The following is a 19,481-nucleotide window of genomic DNA, read 5'->3' as shown; positions in this document are numbered from 1 at the left end:
TCTCTAGGCAGAATGATGGAGACTGGAGGGATTCCTAGAGTGTAACTAGGGCTGGCCCGCCCATTGAAGCTGGGCCAGCAGCCGCCTTGGGCGCTAAGGCGCCGGAGGGGGCGCTGGCCCGGGGGCGGGGGTGCATGCCACGGAGCTCAATTGCCCCATGCTGCTGCACCTGGTTAGGAGCGTGTGCTGGCAGCAGCAGCATGAGGCCACTGAGCAGGCAGCCTCCCAGCCCTCCTGTCCAGCTGCTCTGTGCTGCTGCCGTCACTGCCAACACACAGCTGCAGGCCAGGCGCGGCAGGCAGCCAGGGCAACACGTGGAGCATCTGAGCCGCACACAGCCCTGGCCACCTGCCGCGCCTGGCCCGCAGCTGCTGCGCCCTGCCAGGAGCGCATGCTGGTGGCGGCAGCTTGGAGCAGCTGAGCAGACAGCCTCAAGTTCAGTTGCTCTGCGGGTCTCTTTTTTTCTCCCACTGCGAATATCAGTGGTAGCAGGAAAGTGAGCACGGCAGCAAGGAATCGCCTGCTGGAAGTGGGAAAATGTGTATCCTAAAGCAAGAGTGACATTTTCCTCTTGTCCTTATCAAGAGAGAGCATACAGACTCTTCCTGGAGTTCTGAGTAGGTCCAAAGACTCATTCCAACTTTGACTTCGGACTTTCCGTGTTGACCTTTGACCTCATGCGTCTCTCTTACAGTTAGCAAGATAACTCAATACCAAGTAGATGGACTAATATAATTAGTCAGATTCATATGCTTATACAAATGCCAGGAATGGGGCGGGGGGGGGGGGGGCTTGAGAGATTTGCAGACACTAGATCCCACTTTGTTTCTTCCAGACATACGATGCCCCAGGCCTCTGGAGTTTGAAAATGGCCTGTACGAACCCCGACAACCCTACTACAATATAAGCCAGGAACTGACGTTTGAATGTTACCAAGGGTACACGCTGCGTGGGTCTCAGAACCGCACCTGCCTCCCCAATGGGAAATGGAGCGGACAGACAACGATATGCGATGATGGAGGTGAGTTTCGAAGTTCACTTGAAGGTGAGGATTTTGGGGAAGGAAGTAGGAGGTTGCTCTCTCCTCCATCTTTTTGATGTCCCACACGTGAAATTTCTACGGTGGGCTCTTCAGCATCATTTTAGATCAGGAAAGTTGCATAGGTGGGGAAGGATGCCTTCTCACATGCTGCAGTCCCTATCCAAACCAGAAAGAGTCCAGTAGCACCTTTAAGACTAACCAATTTTATTGTAGCATAAGCTTTTGAGAATCAAGTTCTCTTCATCAGATGCATGATCCGAACTGGTTCGGATCATGCATCTGATGAAGAGAACTTGATTCTCGAAAGCTTATGCTACAATAAAATTGGTTAGTCTTAAAGGTGCTACTGGACTCTTTTTGATTTTGCTACTACAGACTAACACGGCTAACTCCTCTGGACCTATCCAAACCCGGTTACCTTTTGTCTGGAAATTAAATTACCAGCATGAAACATCACGTGCATGCCTGACCTTAAGTCCTCGTAGCAGTCACATGTTTGCCCTGTGGACTTGGTAATGTGAGAATTGACCCTAAGAAGAAGTCCGTATCTTTGAACTTTTTTAAATATTGGAAAATATTTTTACATACACGTACCATCCCAGTTTCACTGTTAAAGCACATGCTCACTCATATCAATTTTAAGACAGCAGTGTCTACAATTCTGTCATCTCTCCTGCTACTCAGCTGGCCGCTGCCCCAACCCTGGTGTCCCTATTGGTGCCCGAAAAGATGGCACCAGGTACCGAATAGAAGACCGAGTCCGTTACTATTGTGACAACAAACTTGCTCTCATGGGATCCAAGTATCGGGTTTGCCAAGAGTCAGGAGCCTGGACTGGATCAGAACCAGAATGTCGAAGTGAGTAAATGGTGGGGGTTGGCACTTGGCAGGTTCTTATATACAGGATCTTCTCATCCAGTTTCTAACCGTCATTATCTCCCCTTTCTTCCTCAGGTCCATTCACCTATGACACCCCAGAAGAAGTCTCTTCCAAATTCATCGGATCCCTCACTGAAGTTGCAGAGTCCTCAGACCCCGATAAAATTGTTTGTGAGTTTTGGTAAAAAGATGTGAGGGAGGGGGGAATAAAAGAGCTTGCGACAAGAGCTGTTCCTGATAGATGCCAAAAGGCAATTATTTCATGAAACACTTACACAATTCATTGTCAGAGGCTGTGGTGAGGGCTTAGGTGGCTTGCAAAGGGGATGCTGCTGTATATTATTATTTGTTCTAAAAAGGAAAAAGACAGGCACAATCTTTTTGCCTGTCTTTTTCCTTTCCAGGTCAAAAACATGGGCGTAAAGGTTAAATTCCTCCCTCATCTCATCTCAAGCTGCAGCAGTTAACCTTTAAAAAATTCTCAGGAAGATCGAGTAATAGGTTGCCTAGTGTTTTGTCTACCTCAACCCATTGAAAAGCTTTTATCAGTTGAAATCCAGGCCCAGTTGCTTCAAAAGATAATGTAGATCAGAAAGAAGAACTTGCTCCCTTAGTAGAGAGGACATTCTTAAGTGGGAGGAAGGAGTCAGTTTCCTGGATTCTCTTGAACTGGAAGGTAATGGGTAGAAATTCAGAGGGGTTGGGAAAGTTGCCTCTGACCTCTTGTTCTTTTCTCCCTGCAGCGGACACAGAAAAACGTAGGATCAAAATCAGTCCTGGCGGCTCTATGAATATTTACATTGTTCTTGATGCGTCTCAAAGTGTGGGCAAGCAAAAGTTCAACGAGGCCAAAGATGTGATCAGCAAATTGATTGAGAAGGTGTGGCTCTCCTACTCTCCCTACCACCACCAAATGGGAACCGTACAGAAGCAAAGCTCATCTTTTGAATATAAATACCAACTCTTGAAATCAAAATTCTGCTTCCTGGTTGGGGATTTGAGGGGCAGAATCCAGACAGGAGCTCCGCAAACTCTGATAGGTTCTGGTGTGGGTCTCAGTAATTCCTGGTGTGTCTAGAGGCAGAACCAAAGGAATACTGTTTTAAATAAAATGGCTGAAGGGGAGAAAAATGTAGTCTAAATCATATGGCTGAACAAAAGAACATACTGTTGAGCATACAAACCAGACTACCAACTTGTACCTTGTATGAGATCCTTCAATTAGAAATGCCAGAGATAAATCTTAGGAATTTATGGCTAAATTTATGCCTGAAAATTCCATGGATGGAAGAAGGACAAGTTCTCCTCCTTCAGCCTGGGATAGCTTGGCAGGGAGAGTCAGAAGTCTGCTGAGGGGGCAGGGGGATTTGCAAATATCACCCCCATCCCTTGCAAGTCTCAGATATGGAAATTTTAGCAGGAATCCCACCCTTTCTATTCCACCCTCCCTGTGAGCAGGCTCAGGGTGGATAACAACATATTAAAATACAAAATACAATAAAAACAACATATTAAAATACAATAAAATCCATACACATTTAAAACAGCATGGTGGACAGTCTTCACAGGGAGAGTTAAGATTTTATACACCCCTTTTTTCAGGCTGGTGGAGGCCCAGCTTCAGCCATATGCCTGGCGGAACATCTCTGTCTTGCAGGCCCAGCGGAAGGATAGTAAGTCATGCCAGGCCCTGATTTCAGCAGACAGAGCGTTCCACCAGGTGGGAGCCAGGACCGAAAAGGCCCTGGCTCTAGTTGAGGCTAGGCGGGCCTCCTTGGGGCCAGGGACCACCTACAGCTGTTTGTCCCCTGATCGGAGTGTCCTCTGGGGAATATATGGAGAGAGACGTTCCCGTAGATATGCTGGTCCCAGTCCGCACAGGGCCTTATAGGTCAATACCAGAACCTTGAATCTAATCCGGTACACTGGTAACCAATGCAATGTACTTTACTGGTTCTTCCCTGTTCCCCTTTGCTAACATTCCAGTGCTCCTTTGCAGGTCTCCAGCTATGATGTCACCCCGAATTATGGCATCATCACCTTTGCCACCAACCCCAAAGTGATTGTGTCGACAACCGACCCGGACAGCAGTAAAGCCTTTTTCGTTATCGATGAACTGGAGAAGCTGCAGCATGCTGGTGAGGCACATTCCTCTTCTGTGCCACAGATGGGGCTTTGAGGCAGGCTGGGCAATAGCTGTAATGCTACACTAGGAGTCCAGTTTCGGCAACAGGACGTGAGAGAATTCTCATATAGGAGCACAAATCAAGGCGTGAGACCTTTTTTAGAGAGGGAGCAGGTCGGCTGGCTGGTTGTGGTTGGGGCACATTTTGAGGTCCCTTACAGTACTAACCTCCAAGATGCTTGGTCAGTAGTTAAGATGACCCAGATGAGAAGTTATAATGTTGGAGAGAATGAAAGAGGGGCCGTCGTCACACGGGCTTTTGTTTAGCGCTAAAAGGGCGCTTAAATGGCGCCATTTCCCGGCAAAAACCCACCTTGAAGCGATTTCCTCATTGCTGTTTTTTGCTTGATAGTTGCGATATTTTGCGCCTCAGTGTGAATGCCTCACATCGATGTATTTCGCCTCGCAACGTCCTATGCCCTCCCTTCAATCCCAGAATCCATTTCTTCCTGCGACTCCCCTTTTTTTTATTTTATTATGTCCTTATAACGCCATAACGACATAACACAATGCAAACTTTCTGCTGAATTAAAAATGACTCAATTGCCATGGCAGAGTCTTCAGCGATGGGGATCACGTCAGACAGGGAGTTTTCTGCGGGCAAAGGGCTATTTATATAATTTCAAAGTTGGAAAAACAAAAGGGTCATAATGTTTATATTCTGTTATTCCGTTATAGCGGAATTAAACGCCAGAATAATAAAAAAAAGGGGGGAGGAGCTGCTTCTGTGCGGTTAGAGAGAACAGAACAGAGCGCTTCGGTGTGGACAGCTGGTGGCGCGAAGAGCCGTTAGGTGACCCAAAGAAACGTTACTGTGCCGATAACAGGTAGGACGCTATATGCTGTAAATTTAACGGAAGAGATGCCTGTGTGACGACGGCCAGGGAGAGCTCTTCAGTCCTAAGAGCAGTTACTAGCAGCAAGGAATCAGAAGTAATACATCCCTTTCGATCTTCATATTGCTTTTATAGATCATTTGCTTAAGCCTGGGACAAACCTCAAGGCTGGTCTGACGTCTGTCTATGAAATGATGGTCAACCAACAAGAAGATGAAAGGCATCGGGGTTTGGATCCCCTTCCTATTATCAGCACCACCCGCCATGTTATCATCCTCTTAACTGATGGTGAGAAATTTGTTTGCATCCTTCCACATGGAGGGCTTTCCTCTGTATGATTCCTGTATTTCCTCCAGCATGTCTGTTCCTGATGGTACTGTAGTGATTCCACATTTTCTCTTTGAGGGAGTCTTTTTTCTTTGCTCATGCAGTATACCAAAATATCAGAACAGCGATCTTCCCTCCTGAAACAGCACCCAATGCATTTGTGTGTGTGTCGGGGGCAGGGGGCAGTAAGTTGGAACAATTAATTCTTGGGTCATAGACGCAGAGGAGTTAGCCGTGTTAGTCTGTGGTAGCAAAATCAAAAAGAGTCCAGTAGCACCTTTAAGACTAACCAATTTTATTGTAGCATAAGAGAACTTGATTCTCGAAAGCTTATGCTGCAATAAAATTGGTTAGTCTTAAAGGTGCTACTGGACTCTTTTTGAATTAATTCTTTGGTTTCCTGATCCTGATAAATTAATTGGCTGAGCCATGGGATTCCAACTTCGTTTTGGGATCTTGAATGTATTTTCACCAGGGCCGTTTCCACACGGCTTACCTTATTCTGCAAAATAGCAAAATCTCGGGCGAAATCTCGCACGAAGACACTGTTATCGCATCTTCTCGCGCGGTAACAGCATCTTCTCGTGAGATTTCGCGCAAGATTTCGCTATTTTGCAAAATAAGGTAAGCCGTGTGGAAACGGCCCACGGCTTTTTTTCTGGGAAAAGAGGTGGTGGAACTCAGTGGGTTGCCAGCACAGGGGGCAACTCTTAGTGGGAGGTGGTGCCCCTGGTACCACATACATGTGCGCAAAGTGCACGCATGCTCCCTGGACTGCACAATGATGTCACTTTGGGTCAGCTGGAACAAGGGGAGAGTTTAAATCACCTTCAGCAAAAATGGTCACATGGCTGGTGGCCCCGCCCCCTGATCTCCAGACAGAGGGGAGTTTAGATTGCCCTCTGCGCCGCTGCAATCTAAACTCCCCTCTGTCTGGAGATCAGGGGGCGGGGCCACCAGCCATGTGACCATTTTCAAGAGGTGCTGGAACTCCGTTCCACCACATTCCAGCTGAAAAAAAGCCCTGGTTTTCACTATTTTGAAACCGCAATAATGGAGCTTCGAAATACGCAGCACAAAGACCTTGATTCCCACCCCCTGGGCTCACTAGGTGCCAATATTATGCTTAGACATACTGTTTACTCACCCAGGATGGGGAATTACCAGCCACAGCCCAATTCCCTACCCCCAAGGAATTGAGGAGTGGGAGAAAAAATGGGATCCACTCAGTGTTCTAGAAATTTCCCCCAGTCTCTATAGTAAAGTTCATAGAGACTAGGGGAGGCAGCCTAGAATGTCACCTGGAAGCTCTATCACATCCTCCTCAAACTCCACCTTCCAAATCTCCAAGCATTTGCCTAATTGTGCTGAGTACCCTGCTCAATGGCAATCCACTTAATCATGATGCCATATGCATCGGGGTAGTCAGTGCTGGCAACAAACAATAAGAAGGGCTGTCGCCCAACTTGTAGTCTTCCTAGAGACAACTGACTGGCCACTATCGGACAGGGAATGCTGGTCTAAGAGGGCCTTTGGTTTGATCCAACAGAGCTGTTCTTAAAGCTTCCTCCCCTTCAAGAGCATACATCATCCCTACTCCAAGTTCCTCTCAGTTACAACCATTTCTCTAACAAAAATTGTGGTAGGGTATGAGTTTTCGTGAGCCACCACAACTCACTTTTTCAGAAAGCTCATACCAGTCATGTCTGAGCCCCATCCATGCCAATGCTAATACTGAACCAATGTTTCATACTGTAACCTGATGTCGTATTGCCAATGCCATAACTGTTTCTTTCCCAGGCTGCATGCAGGTGCTTATCTAATGGACTGCAGAAACTTTCAGTGTTCATGACCTTGTAGACTACTCACTCCCATGCATTGCTATGTCTCGACTCTGATCTCTTGCTTTCTCAGTGTCTCAGCTTGATAGTACAGCTATGCGGGATGTTCTCGGGGCAAATTCGCGCCACAAATCCTGTTTACTGTTGGGAGGGGGGAAGGAGGAACCGTGTGTGTTAAGAGGAAGGGTTTCCCCAAGAATTACTATTCCTGTCAATCTTGCTTTTACTGCTTAGATGCTTACCTGGCTTCTGAGTAATCCTATGGACATATATATGGAAATTATTTGATTTCTGAATAAAACCATTCAACCAAGAGCCTGGACTTCTTGTTGCAATGGTACAGGGATCTGTCTGCCTGACCATACCCTACCACAAATTGTGTTAGAGCCAAGCTACAAGTGACGCCTGACACAGGTTGGACACTTGTCAGTTCCCTCAAGTTTTGATGGGAAATGTAGGCATCCTGGTCTTGCAGCTGTAATGGAGAGCCAAGCTGTAAAACCAGGATGCCTACATTTCCCATCACAACTTGAGGGAAGCTGACAAGTGTCCAACCTGTGTAAGGCATCACTTGTAGCTTGGCTCTGAGTCTCATAGGTGCTGCTGGACTCTTGCTCTTTTCTATTGCTACAGACAGACTAACACAGCTACCCATCTTGATCTAACCACTTCTCTGTCTTTCAAGGCAATTACAACATGGGGGGTGATCCATCTCCTGTTATTAGGCAAATCCGGGAATTCCTCCATATTGGACGCAACAGAGCTGAACATCGTGAGGATTACTTGGGTAAGATGCGATGATCTATGGGTAGGGTGAGGGAATGGGAGAAAACATTATTTTGAATAATGGGGATCTATTGCCATTCACAAGCCACCATTAGGGATTCATTAATTTTACTTACTTTATTTATAGCCTGCCTTTCTTGCTGAGACTTGAGGTAGATTACACAGGGTAAGACAATGGCATAGGACATACAAGAAACAATGCAACAGGGCTAGGATGACAAAAATTAGACACAGAAAAAACAATCTGAAATAATATGTCATAAATGATGCAAGAAACATTATCAAAGTAGAAAACAATGCAGTTTGAGCAAAATACAGTGGACAGTGGAACAGACTGAAATCCTGTCCCTGTTATAAAAGTACCCTCCATTCCGTTATACTGAAGTCTTACATCCTTTGTAGAAATACCATTATCCCACAGCCTTATTCCATTTCAGCGTGGCAACTCCCTCACTGCAATAATTTTGGCCAGGATCTGGGGTGAGGTAGAATCGGATAGCATTAGCATAATCAGGGCTTTTTTCAGGGGGAACGCGGGGGAACGGAGTTCCAGAACCTCTTAAAAATGGACACATGGCTGGTGGCCCCACCCCCTGATCTCCAGACAGAGGGGAGTTTAAATTGCCCTCCGCGCTGCTCAGCGGCACGGAGGGCAATCTCAACGCCCCTCTGTCTGGAGATCAGGGGCGGGGCCACCAGCCATGTGACCATTTTCTCTGAGGGCAACCCACTGAGTTCCGCCACCTCTTTTCCCAGAAAAAAAGCCCTGGGCATAATGAGACTGAAGCTGTGGGGGCAACTTAAGAACAGTGTGCAGAGAAGGAATATGAAGGCCAAGGAGGGAACTCCAGTAGAGAGAGGGAACGCAGAGTGAGAGCTTCCCCGTGTGAGAACATTACATGAGCTATTAAGTTGGAAGAGGGTGAAGGGCGCCAAGCGGGAGGCAGTGATGAACTATACCAAAGACAGGAAAGAGTTAACGAAGGAGGCAGAACCAGTGGAGGCCTTTTGATTTGGTAATGAGGTAGAGTTGCCAGCTGAGGGCTGACAGTTGGAAGCTTTTAGGGGTGGGGCTTGGCAGTGCACAATGCTGTGATATCACTTCCGGTTACACAACCAAAAGTAACATCACACATTGCCACAATGTTCTTTATTTATAGCCTGCCTTTCATCGCTGGCACACGAGGCAGATTACACAGGGTAAAACCACAGAGATTTGAAGGGGTTGATAGAATGTCACACTGATGCATGATGTCATTTCCAGTCATGTGACCAGACGTGATGTTACAGCAGTACCCGACTGGCACTATTTTGCTACAAATTTCTCCTACTGCTGCGCCAGGCAGTAGTAGCTGGGGTGGGGGAGCATGCAGAATGCTCTAGGAGTTTAGAGGTGAAGGGAAATCAGATGGCAATTGGAGAGGCCTGATTTGTGAACGAAGAGGTGGTTTCTTGAGAACAGAGGAAACAGTGGCATGGTTGAATGCCGTAGGATGTGAGCCAGAGGAGAGGAAAAGGTTGATTTTTGTGGTACAGAGGAGTGAGAACAGTGGAGAGAGTGAGTCGTGAATGGCATCAAGGTGGAATGTGAAGAGGGTGGGCATTAGGGTAGTCTGCGATACAGGGAGATATGCAGCCATTGGTCAGTGGAAGGCATTTCCATGCCACATGAAGGCACTTGACAGCAGAATAATGCAAGAAACAACATGCTGTACACTGCTGACTTGTCACACATGGGCCCAGAACTTCCTCACCTCACTTCTGCTTCCATATATGCTTCCTCCTAGATGTTTACGTGTTTGGTATTGGAAACCTGGTTAACATAGAGAAAGTAAATGAGCTAGCATCTAAAAAAAACGGCGAGCAACACATCTTTAAACTGAAAGAAATTGAAGACCTGCAGAAGGCCTTTGATGAAATGATTGGTAATACAAACGTTTCATTTCTGTGATTTCAGAACTTTCCCTCTGGGCTCTCTCTCCTCCTCCCTTGCTATGATTTTCTAAAGCAGTGTCAAATTCTTATCTTCAGGGCACCTTTTCCACACTTTTTTTTGATGTTGGTCCATATTGTAGAGCATGCTGGGAAGAATTTGAGGACTTACAGTTTATACAGGGCACTGTTAGGCCTGCTGAGTTTTAGGGCCAGTTCATATGCTACAAAGTCCACATGGCGGACACGTGCTGCCATAAAGACTTTGGGTCAGATATGTGCCTAACCTTATATGCTGGGAATTCAGTTTTTTATTTATTATACATTTTGGCCGTTTCCACACGTCGTGCCTGTCTGCGGAACATCGCGTGAAAGACCCGGAAGACAGCGTCTTCTCGCACAAAATCGCACCAGGAAGACGCTGTTATCCGGGAGTTTTGTGCATTGCAGGCAGGTAAGACGTGTGGAAACGGCCTTTGTGCTATTTGTTTTGCTCTATGCAACTTTTAATTATGGTGATTTTTAATGAGTGTTTTAGTTTGCTGCTTTTGAGCTTTTACCGGTTTTTATGTTAATATTTCTTTTTAAAAAGATTATTATTGCCTCTTTGTTGATCGCATTTCTTTCATTACTGGAAGTTGCACCAGGTTCACTTTGACCAGAGAATCAAGGGTACAAATTGTCAAGATTAATCAGTTAAATGAGCTTCTGAGAAACTTTCAAGCATCCCCTTGAAATACAGTGTAGAAAATGTTGACATAGAACACTGGAACTGTGTATGGGCTCCGCATGATGAGAGGGCTCAATATTTTCCCACTAACACAAAAAAACCATTCACTGAAGGTGTTCAAGGCTTTCTTAGGGCACATGATGCCATGCCTTCCAAATCCAAGTCCAGCCCTGTAGCTGTTGTCCAATATTGTCTCAATTATTGCCCCTCCCCATGAAATGAGCGTTTTGACCTCCTCCTCCTCTCCTGCTCATTTCCCCTCTAGGGTTGCCAGGTCCCTTCACTCTCCTGGCGGGAGATTGGGATGCTGGCTCTTACCCCGCCTTCCTCTCTTCTCCATCTCGCACACACTCCTGGTTAGCATGATGACGTCACTTCCAGGAAGTGATGTCATCATGTGGGTCAAAGGGCAGCCTGGGAGCACTCCTGCACTTGCCAAGGGGCTAAATCAACCCCCCCCCCACATACACAGGGCCCAATTCGGCCTGAAACAGGCCCACTGCGGGGTGCAGGAGCATGCTGCACCACGCAGGGATGCACTGTGCTACTGTGCTACCAGAGGGCGTGCCACCTGTTGGCCCAGTAAGTGGGGGCAGGGGTGGGAGGTGGGAGCAGGGGATCCCCCACCCTGGGTGGGTAAATGGCAAGCCTATTCCCCTCCCAGATAAGAGAGTATAAAACAAAGGAGTATCACAGCAATTATAGATAACAAAAAAAGAAGAGAACCCCGCACAATAAATTCTTTGTCGGGAATAGAAGTTCCACTTCAGCACCACTTAAAGAGCAATCAAAGAAATACCATTTGTACAGATCCACAATTACAAATGGTATTTCTTTAATTGTTCTTTAAGTGGTGCTGAAGTGAAACTTGTATTCCCTACGAAGAATTTATTGTGGGGGTTCTCTTCTTTTTTTTGTTATCTGACCATTTCCCAGGCAGGCCTTGTGCATCCTCTTCAATGGGACTCTTAGGGAACCCTTAGGGGACTCAGAATGACTGAGGCCCTACTACCCATGCATCTTTCTTTGTATCCTTGTCCAGACGAGAGTGAGGCATTCAGCATGTGTGGCTTGGCTAAAGAGTATGAAAGTGCAGACAACGAAGAAAAGAACCCCTGGCTCGTCAGTATCTCCATCTTGGTAAGGCCATTCTTCATCCTTATTCAGTCCTGTCTGGTACATTTCCTATCTGTCTGGTACATTTTTATCCCACCCTTCCTTCACAAACTCAGAATGGCATGCATTCTGCCACTCCTCCTTCTTTGTTTTGTCCTCATAATAGCCTTGTGAAGTAGGTTACTCAGTGTGGGCTTCAGGGAAGAGTGGGGGCTTGACTCTCGACCTCCCAGATCTTAGTCCAACCCTCTAGCCACTACGCTGCACAACCTCCCGTTAGGCAGTTTAGAAAAATGCTTCCTTTAGCAGTGACAATGTACAGATGATAGTTTCCAGCCTTTTGCTGACAACCCCGTGAGCATTTAGAGATGGAGCCTGGGGGAGTGTGGCTGAGACTGTGACATCACCTTTGGGTGCTCAGCCAGAATCTTCCACATGCAGCTCTAAAGTTATGCAAATAACTTCTTGAGAGGACCATTTTGGCTCAGGATAATGCCACCATAGAGGGGAAGGGAAGAGCCTCTCTCCCTCTCATGCTGCAGTTCTGAGCAGAATTGGGCTCCTGGGACTTTAAAAATCATTGATTTAAACTGTTTGCTGCTGCAGCTTGCCGAATCCAGTAGATAGCACAGGCAGCCCCCTAGGTGTTAGAGGCCACAGGTTTCTCTGCAGACATGAAAAATGGGAAGGGATGGATGAACTGCTGCCTTCCCAACCCCCAGTTTGCGGCAACAATGTATAGAAGGGGGAGGAGGTTATATGCCCTATGGTTGCCAGGCCTCTTTCTGTGGCCTCCCTTTGGCAACCCTTGTTGTCCACTGCCACTCTGAGCAGTGGTGGGAAATTTTAAAAAAACACTTCAGGCATCGGGCATGGGGTGTCATAATAACTTCCATGGAAAACCCTGAAGTGATGTCAAGTTGTGCGAAGAACCATAGAGTTCCTGGAGCTTCTTAGAGCAACATGATGTCACTTCTGGTTTCCCCTGGAAGTTATGTCACAGTGCACACATATTGCTAGTACCTTCCAATTCCCTGCCACCCAAGCTGCCATTGGTTACCAGGCATGACCGGGAAACCTTACTTTCCTCTCATGATTTCTCCCATTTTTCAGCAGTTTCTGTTCACTCATGGAGCAATGAATAGGGCTTGGGCGAGATTTTCTCACCTCATACCTTGCATACAGCCTGTTGCGTTGTGTGTGTGGGGGGGGGGGTCAATGTGCCTGAATAAAAATGTTGTGCTCTTTAACAGAAGCTTCAAGTGTGGAAATGGGCAGCTAAAACTTTTCATGTCATGTAGGCAAAGAGCATCACCTGATAAATAAAAGCCTATTAATCCTCTATTAAAGGAGAAGGGTTTTTTCCCCTCCTGGAGACTTTTCTCTGCCTTTCCCTTGAAATGGCAGCTTTTTAAAAAAGCATTTGCACTCCTTGACAAATGGACATTGCTTCTACACATGTTCAGCATCCAAACAGCATACTTCATCCTTTTTGCAGGCTTCCCCAGTCATTGGTATGTTCTTTTTCAAACCTAATTTGGGACTACTTTTCCAGAAAGAAGGCATTCCGAGTGCATGAGCAATCTATATGGATGGGAAAGTCCGCATTTTCAAAGGTCCTGCCCCCATCAGCAGCATTTTCTTTCCACAATGAAAAGGACTATAGATAAAAGCGTTTTTTTTTAATGAAAGGTGGGAATCAGAGAAACTAGCTGATCATGACAATAGATTGCTATCATGTTATTGAACTACTGCACTAAAGTGATTTTTTAAAGCCTTCTGGTGGTGCAACAAAGGAAAAAATGGAGGAGAAATGGCAACTGACTGTGAAAAGTGCATGCACAAAGCTCTTGCGCAAATGCTTTGTTGCCAGTGCAAATGATGCCTCTGCATTTGTGGCATCAATGACAGGGAAATGAGAATCCTTGCCATGTGAATGCAGCTTTTACAAAAAGAGCTGGAAAAAATCCCTCCAGTCTTGGTGGAGAACTGGTAGCCATTGGACAAGGAAAATGGCACTAGTGTGGCCAGAACCTGCAAAATATGCGCCTCCCCATCCACATGATGTGCCAACATGCTTTGACAGCAATCATGCCCCAAAAGAGCATCTCAAACCAGAGGTTTGGGGATAATCAGAGCAAAGCAGAGGAAAACCGGATAGTTGACAATTAGAGACGCTCTCCCACAAAATACCTCTCCAGTTGGAATGCCAATCTGGAGTAAAACCTCTGTGTGGAAGCAACCTCCACAATGTAAACAAACAAACAAACAAATTGCCGAGCAGTGCTTCGTGGCACAGACCCCTGCAGAATAGGGGTCATATGTATGCTCCACTTGGCTCTTGATCATAACAGAACTGCAGTGTCCTGTACCACATAGAGTCTCCAAGTTGACTTTGAAGGGAGACCTATGCGGAGTGGCATTACAGTAGTCTAGTTTTGATGTTACTGTGGCGTGAATCCAGGTGGCCAGATTGGCCATGTCAAGGTAGGGGGCCATCTTCCAGGCTAGTCTGAGTTGGACATGAGTATTTTCCCCCACCTTCAAATATCCACATTGTCAGGGCTTTTTTTCTGGGAAAAGAGGTGGTGGAACTCAGGACCGCACAATGACATCAGTTTGGGCCAGCTGGAACAAGGGGGGAGTTTTTTAAAGTTTAAATCGCCCTCGGTGAAAATGGTCACGTGGCTGGTGGCCCCGCCCCCTGATCTCCAGACAGAGGGGAATTTAGATTGCCCTCCGCGCCACTGGCGCGGAGGGCAATCTAAACGTCCCTCTGTCTGGAGATCAGGGGGCGGGGCCACCGGCCATGTGACCATTTTCAAGAGGTGCTGGAACTCCGTTCCGCCGCATTCCTGCTGAAAAAAAGCCCTGCACATCGCTGTTTTCTTTCAAATCACAGCGTTCTGGGCGTGGAACTGAGGCGTGCAAAGGAGCCCTCGTTTCTGAGAAATACATCTTGACAGCAGCCCATTGCTTTACCATCGATGATAGAGCTGACCAAATAACAGTTAAGATAGGTAAGCACAATGCTCTCCAGGTGAGGCGGAATAAAGGCAACACTGGCCAGGGAAAAAAATTAACAATCTACTCTGTTAATTGTACCTTCTACAGCCTCTTGAGTTACAGAAATAAAGACGCGCAAATATGCACGACCTATGCATAGTTGCCTGTTAAAATGGCTGCCAATCAAGCGGCTGCTGAAGGCACAGAGTGGCTGATAAGTTGCCGTCTTGGGTGGGACGGATGGGGCACAGTGGGGAGTCTTTTTGTTTATGTGGTTTTAATTGATTTATTTGCCTCCTAAAGCAACTCCCCTCAGACAAGACGCACAAAGTGAAAGGGAGAGGCCAGGAAAGGTAGACAAGAGGGATCAGTCTGCCAATATCAGACTTATAATAAGGCCAGTTAGAGCTAGCTGGGGCTTTGGTGATCTTTCCTGCTGCGTGTTCTTGCTTGGATGTAGGCTGTGCAAATATTCCGTGGTCTTGTCCTTGGCCGTCGTCACACGGGCGTTTATTCCGTCAAATTTCCATTATGTGGCGCTATTGTTCCTATCGGCGCCATGATGCAATCTTTTGTCAAATACCATCTCCTCCCGCTTCGAGTTGTTCACACCGTAGCGCTCTGTGCCGTCATTTTGAACGGGCACAGAAAAAACTCCTCCCCCCCTTTTTAAATTTTTTTTCCGCTTTATTGCGTTATAACGACATTACATCGTTATAACCAAACGTTAGCCCAACCCCAAAAGAGCAGGATAGGTTGGCCAAGTTTTCCCGCCCTGGAAGCAGCTTGAACATTGGCTAAGATTGTTTTTCTTCCTAATTTGAACATCCATAAATATACTCTTGTTCTGAGAAAAGCCCCTGTCTGACGTGATCCCCATCGCCGAAGACTCAACCATGGCTCCACCGAGTGAACTTGTAGTTCTGGTGGCCCAACTGGTTGTTTTGATGGTTCAGAGCACGTTCACTCTGTGCCATGCTCACCTGCGATCCCTCCGTCGGAGGCGAAGGGCAGCGGAAAGACTTTTTCGGTCTATGCTGCTCGAGCAGCATAGAAAGAACACTCTTTCATTGCTTTGTATTTTTATAGTATTATGACGTTATAGCGATATAAGGACGTTTTTAAAAAAAAAAAAGGAGCTCGCTGCAGGAGAGCGCGAAAGGGCATCTGGGATAACGGGTCAAGATAAGAAAGGGAAAATTCCGTCATTATGGGATAGAAATCGATGCCGGATGGTCACACGGAAGCAGATTATAGCGCGAAAATTGAGACCAGAGGAGAAATCTCAGACTCGCAACAGTGCCAGAATAAGGTGGGAATTTTGCGGTAGATTGCGCAATTTTCGCGCTAATTTTAAGCCCGTGTGACGACGGCCCTTCTCTTCTCTAGTCCCTTGGCGCAGATGGGTTCTTTGAAAAGAATGGGGTTGCCTCCTTTTTTCTCTTAAGGCATGTGTGCTTTTAAATGGTGCATGTAACAGATATTCAACAGGTCTTTTCTCAGCCTGGCAGGTGAAGAGGAAAAAAGTTTCCTCTGTTGAATTCCTGCCTGTTACATATATCTGTTAAAGACACAGGATTCCTGCTCCGTACCTCCCATCACTGCTAGGGACAATCACATAAAATAAATTTAAATGAATAGTATATTTATGTTTACAGTGTAGGGGCAAGCAGAGAACAAGAGTTATGGGGCATTAAGAAAGGAAAACCTCTATTTATCGTATTTAAAATATTAATATTCCACACATTTAACAGAAAATTCATGAGGAGCTAGAAGATTTGAGTCTTCAGACAGCAGAATATAATTGGCCAAATTGAAGCAAAAACAAGGGGAAAGTGGAGGGACACAATATGCCTTAAACTGGCACTTAGAAATTATTCATCTATCATGTACAGATTCCTAAAGCATTTAAATACAAAATCTTTTTTAGGGTCACTAATAAGTTAATAATCTATCAAATATAAAAATGCTGAAGAAAATCTATCAATATCTTGTATGGACTCAAAATGTACAGTATTAACTCTGTATCTTTTACAACTTTAAAAAAATGGGGGAAACAGCAATAAAATGCCAAATAAATGTTATTATTAATCTGCATGCATCTATAAATTGGTATTTTTGAGTGAATGAAAGCCAAGGTTAATCAGGTGTGACTCTCCTTTTTCCTAGGCAAAAAAAATATGGAAGTAGCTTCTCTCAAATCCCACCCCCAGTATACTGTTGGGAAGCTACGAAATCTTGGGATCCCCGAATTCTATGATTATGATGTTGCCCTATTGGAACTCAAAGAAAAAATCACATTAAACTCTCAAGCAAGGTGAGACAAAGGGAAAGGAAGAAAACATGGCAGAGGAATTTGAATGTTGTCGCCCACAATGTGAAAAGAACCCCGCCTGGAAGAAATACTCGACTTCTTGCAGGCAATATCACAAGCAACCCAAGACTTGCCTCATTTCTCTCTGCTTCTCCTTCTTCACAGGGCAATCTGCTTACCGTGTACAGCAGGAACCACCCGTGCTTTGAGGAGGCCTCATCCACAGACCACCTGTAGGGATCATGGTAAGCCCTCTGCTGTGAGATGCCCAGCCTATGGCAGGGGATGCTACGAGTGGCATACGCAAGGGGAAGGCCCTTCTAGCACATGGGAGTGAAAATCCAGCAATTTCGTGGACAGAGCTCCAGAGACATTCTCTCCTCTGAACTCTGTTCCCCACTTAGCCCTGTCCATTCTTTCACATAGTACATAATCATGGAGAAAGCATTGGTTGATGTCTGGGTGTGTTGCTTCTTATATTACATACCCACTAATCCTCTGTAGTCATTATAGATGTCTTGCTCCAGCCTCATGTAAAAGGCTAGCACGCTACCAGTGATTTCTTATCCCCCCACAGATATGTGTGGTTGACATTTTGTGTGAATAGAGCAACATACATGTGTCAAATGTGCACCCTCAAAAATCTGAGCTTTCCCTAGCATTATCAAAGCTGGAAAAAATGTGTGTTGCCTTGTTCACACGAAATGATGAGCATGTGGATCAAGCGGACACGCAAACCATTATCTCCCATTATGCTTGGGTGGACTGCCAAAACTGTAATCACTAAAGAGGGCTTCTGTATCTCTAAAATGCCATTAGCCTTTTATATCCTACAAACAAATAATGTCTTTCTTTATTTAGATATCGATACCCCACTTTTCCCGCCAAAGTGACTTACAACATCACGATCCCCTCTTCTGTCATCACAAGGCTGAGGTTGAGTGGCTGGGCCACCCCGTAAGCTTCCCTGGCACAGTGAAATAGTAAAGAGACTAGTAGCACCTTTAAGACTAACCAACTTTATTGTAGCAAAAACTTTTGAGAGCTGCAGCTCTCTTAGTCAGATGCACGGAGGGTATGAAGAAACGAGCCAGAGATATATAGGTGGTCAGGGGACGGGGGAAAGGTTGCAAGGAGTGAGGGCCATGTAAATGCAACTGACCAACAATAAAGTTGGTTAGTCTTAAAGGTGCTACTGGACTCTTTACTATTTTGCAACTGCAGACTAACACGGCTAACTCCTCTGGATCTATGACCATGGCAGAGTGAGGATTCAAACTGGACATCCCAGATCCTAGTCCAACATTCTTAACCACAATGCCTAGCTGATTAAATGTTTAGATGGCGAACCTGTAGGGAACTGAAATGTTTGCATGTGGAGAACCTGCCGTAAGATACTTGGAGTTTATAGGATAGAATGGAATATCAAAGAAATGTGAGGCATGCCTGGATAGGAGACCCTATGGCAACTGCTCCTAGCCTTTGTCAATATACCATAGTCGCATTTGGTGATATTCATTGGTTTCTCCAGAGGAAGAACTTATGGCTGTTGGGATTGTCAAAGCTCTCTTTGTGACTCCCTGTCGGGATAAGTATACATCAACGCGGGGTTTGCGTCGCAGAACCGTGCGGATCAAGAACAACGACAAGGTGAGACAGCATCTGGGCAAGCATTTTGTTTAAAGGGTCCTAGTAAAATATAACAGAGAGGCTGCTGCCAGACAGGGATACTAAGTGATTACTGCTGTTGCAAGCATTAATTGCTGATTCTCCATGATAGGTGAGTAAACCTTGAAAGCCAGATCCACGCGGAGACTCAGTTCAGATGTCATGCCAACCCCTGGTATAATTTGACTAGTTCTGGTTAGTGGGGTCGTCTGAGTGCAGGCCATGCCTCTAACTATGCTTAGTTAGGGTATGTCAAACAGGATCTAAAAACTGGTTTGAAACGTTTTAACCATCATTTGGCTGCACCCACAGGGTTTTTTTTTACTCTGCCTAGTCTTCCAAACTGTAGCAGGTATTTTGGGGGAGTATCCACACAATGTCGTCCTCTAATTGTCCAGTTACCTGGCTTGTATGCCCTTGGTTTGCCTTAATCTTTCCAGAAACAATGCAATCCAAGTCTCTTAACAAGCCATTTGGACAGGATGGGGGGGGTATTTTAGAAGGCCCCACCCACATCGCCACCATTTTCCTTGCGTCAGCCCCCACAGTTGTTGTTTCTCCCTCCTTTTCCCAGAAGGTATTTTCTAGGCTTTAAAAAAAATAGCAAATGCTGTTGCTATTTCAAAAAGCTGGGAATTCAGAGGAACTGGTATATCATGGCAATAGGTTATTATAATGTTATCATGTCATAAGGAAATAGCAATTATGTGTTTTTTTAAAAAATCCTGAATGAAACCCATCTTGTGCAGGGGGGGAATGCAGGGATTTGAGAAAATGGTACCTGATGGAGGCAAGTGAGCACAAAACTCCTGTGCGGGT

The 19,481-nt window shown here is 45.8% G+C and overlaps 1 protein-coding gene across 1 annotated transcript in view; it reads left to right on the top strand.

The window, feature by feature from the left end:
* CFB (complement factor B) overlaps positions 1 to 19,481 on the top strand; it is a 29,496-nt gene that overhangs the window by 6,658 nt on the left and 3,357 nt on the right. Inside the window, exons 3-15 of the mRNA XM_054978400.1 lie at positions 836 to 1,021; positions 1,727 to 1,900; positions 1,997 to 2,092; positions 2,665 to 2,801; positions 3,921 to 4,059; positions 5,078 to 5,230; positions 7,796 to 7,897; positions 9,684 to 9,821; positions 11,601 to 11,698; positions 14,577 to 14,694; positions 16,850 to 16,997; positions 17,160 to 17,239; positions 18,526 to 18,644. Of these exons, the coding sequence (XP_054834375.1) occupies positions 836 to 1,021; positions 1,727 to 1,900; positions 1,997 to 2,092; positions 2,665 to 2,801; positions 3,921 to 4,059; positions 5,078 to 5,230; positions 7,796 to 7,897; positions 9,684 to 9,821; positions 11,601 to 11,698; positions 14,577 to 14,694; positions 16,850 to 16,997; positions 17,160 to 17,239; positions 18,526 to 18,644 (1,688 nt within the window). The remainder of the gene's footprint in view (positions 1 to 835; positions 1,022 to 1,726; positions 1,901 to 1,996; positions 2,093 to 2,664; positions 2,802 to 3,920; positions 4,060 to 5,077; positions 5,231 to 7,795; positions 7,898 to 9,683; positions 9,822 to 11,600; positions 11,699 to 14,576; positions 14,695 to 16,849; positions 16,998 to 17,159; positions 17,240 to 18,525; positions 18,645 to 19,481) is intronic.

This window comes from Eublepharis macularius, chromosome 4 (assembly GCF_028583425.1).
Source record: "Eublepharis macularius isolate TG4126 chromosome 4, MPM_Emac_v1.0, whole genome shotgun sequence".
Taxonomy (NCBI): Eukaryota; Metazoa; Chordata; class Lepidosauria; order Squamata; family Eublepharidae; genus Eublepharis; species Eublepharis macularius.
The sequence above is the reverse complement of the archived record's forward strand: the minus strand, read 5'-3'. Positions and strand labels throughout refer to the sequence as shown.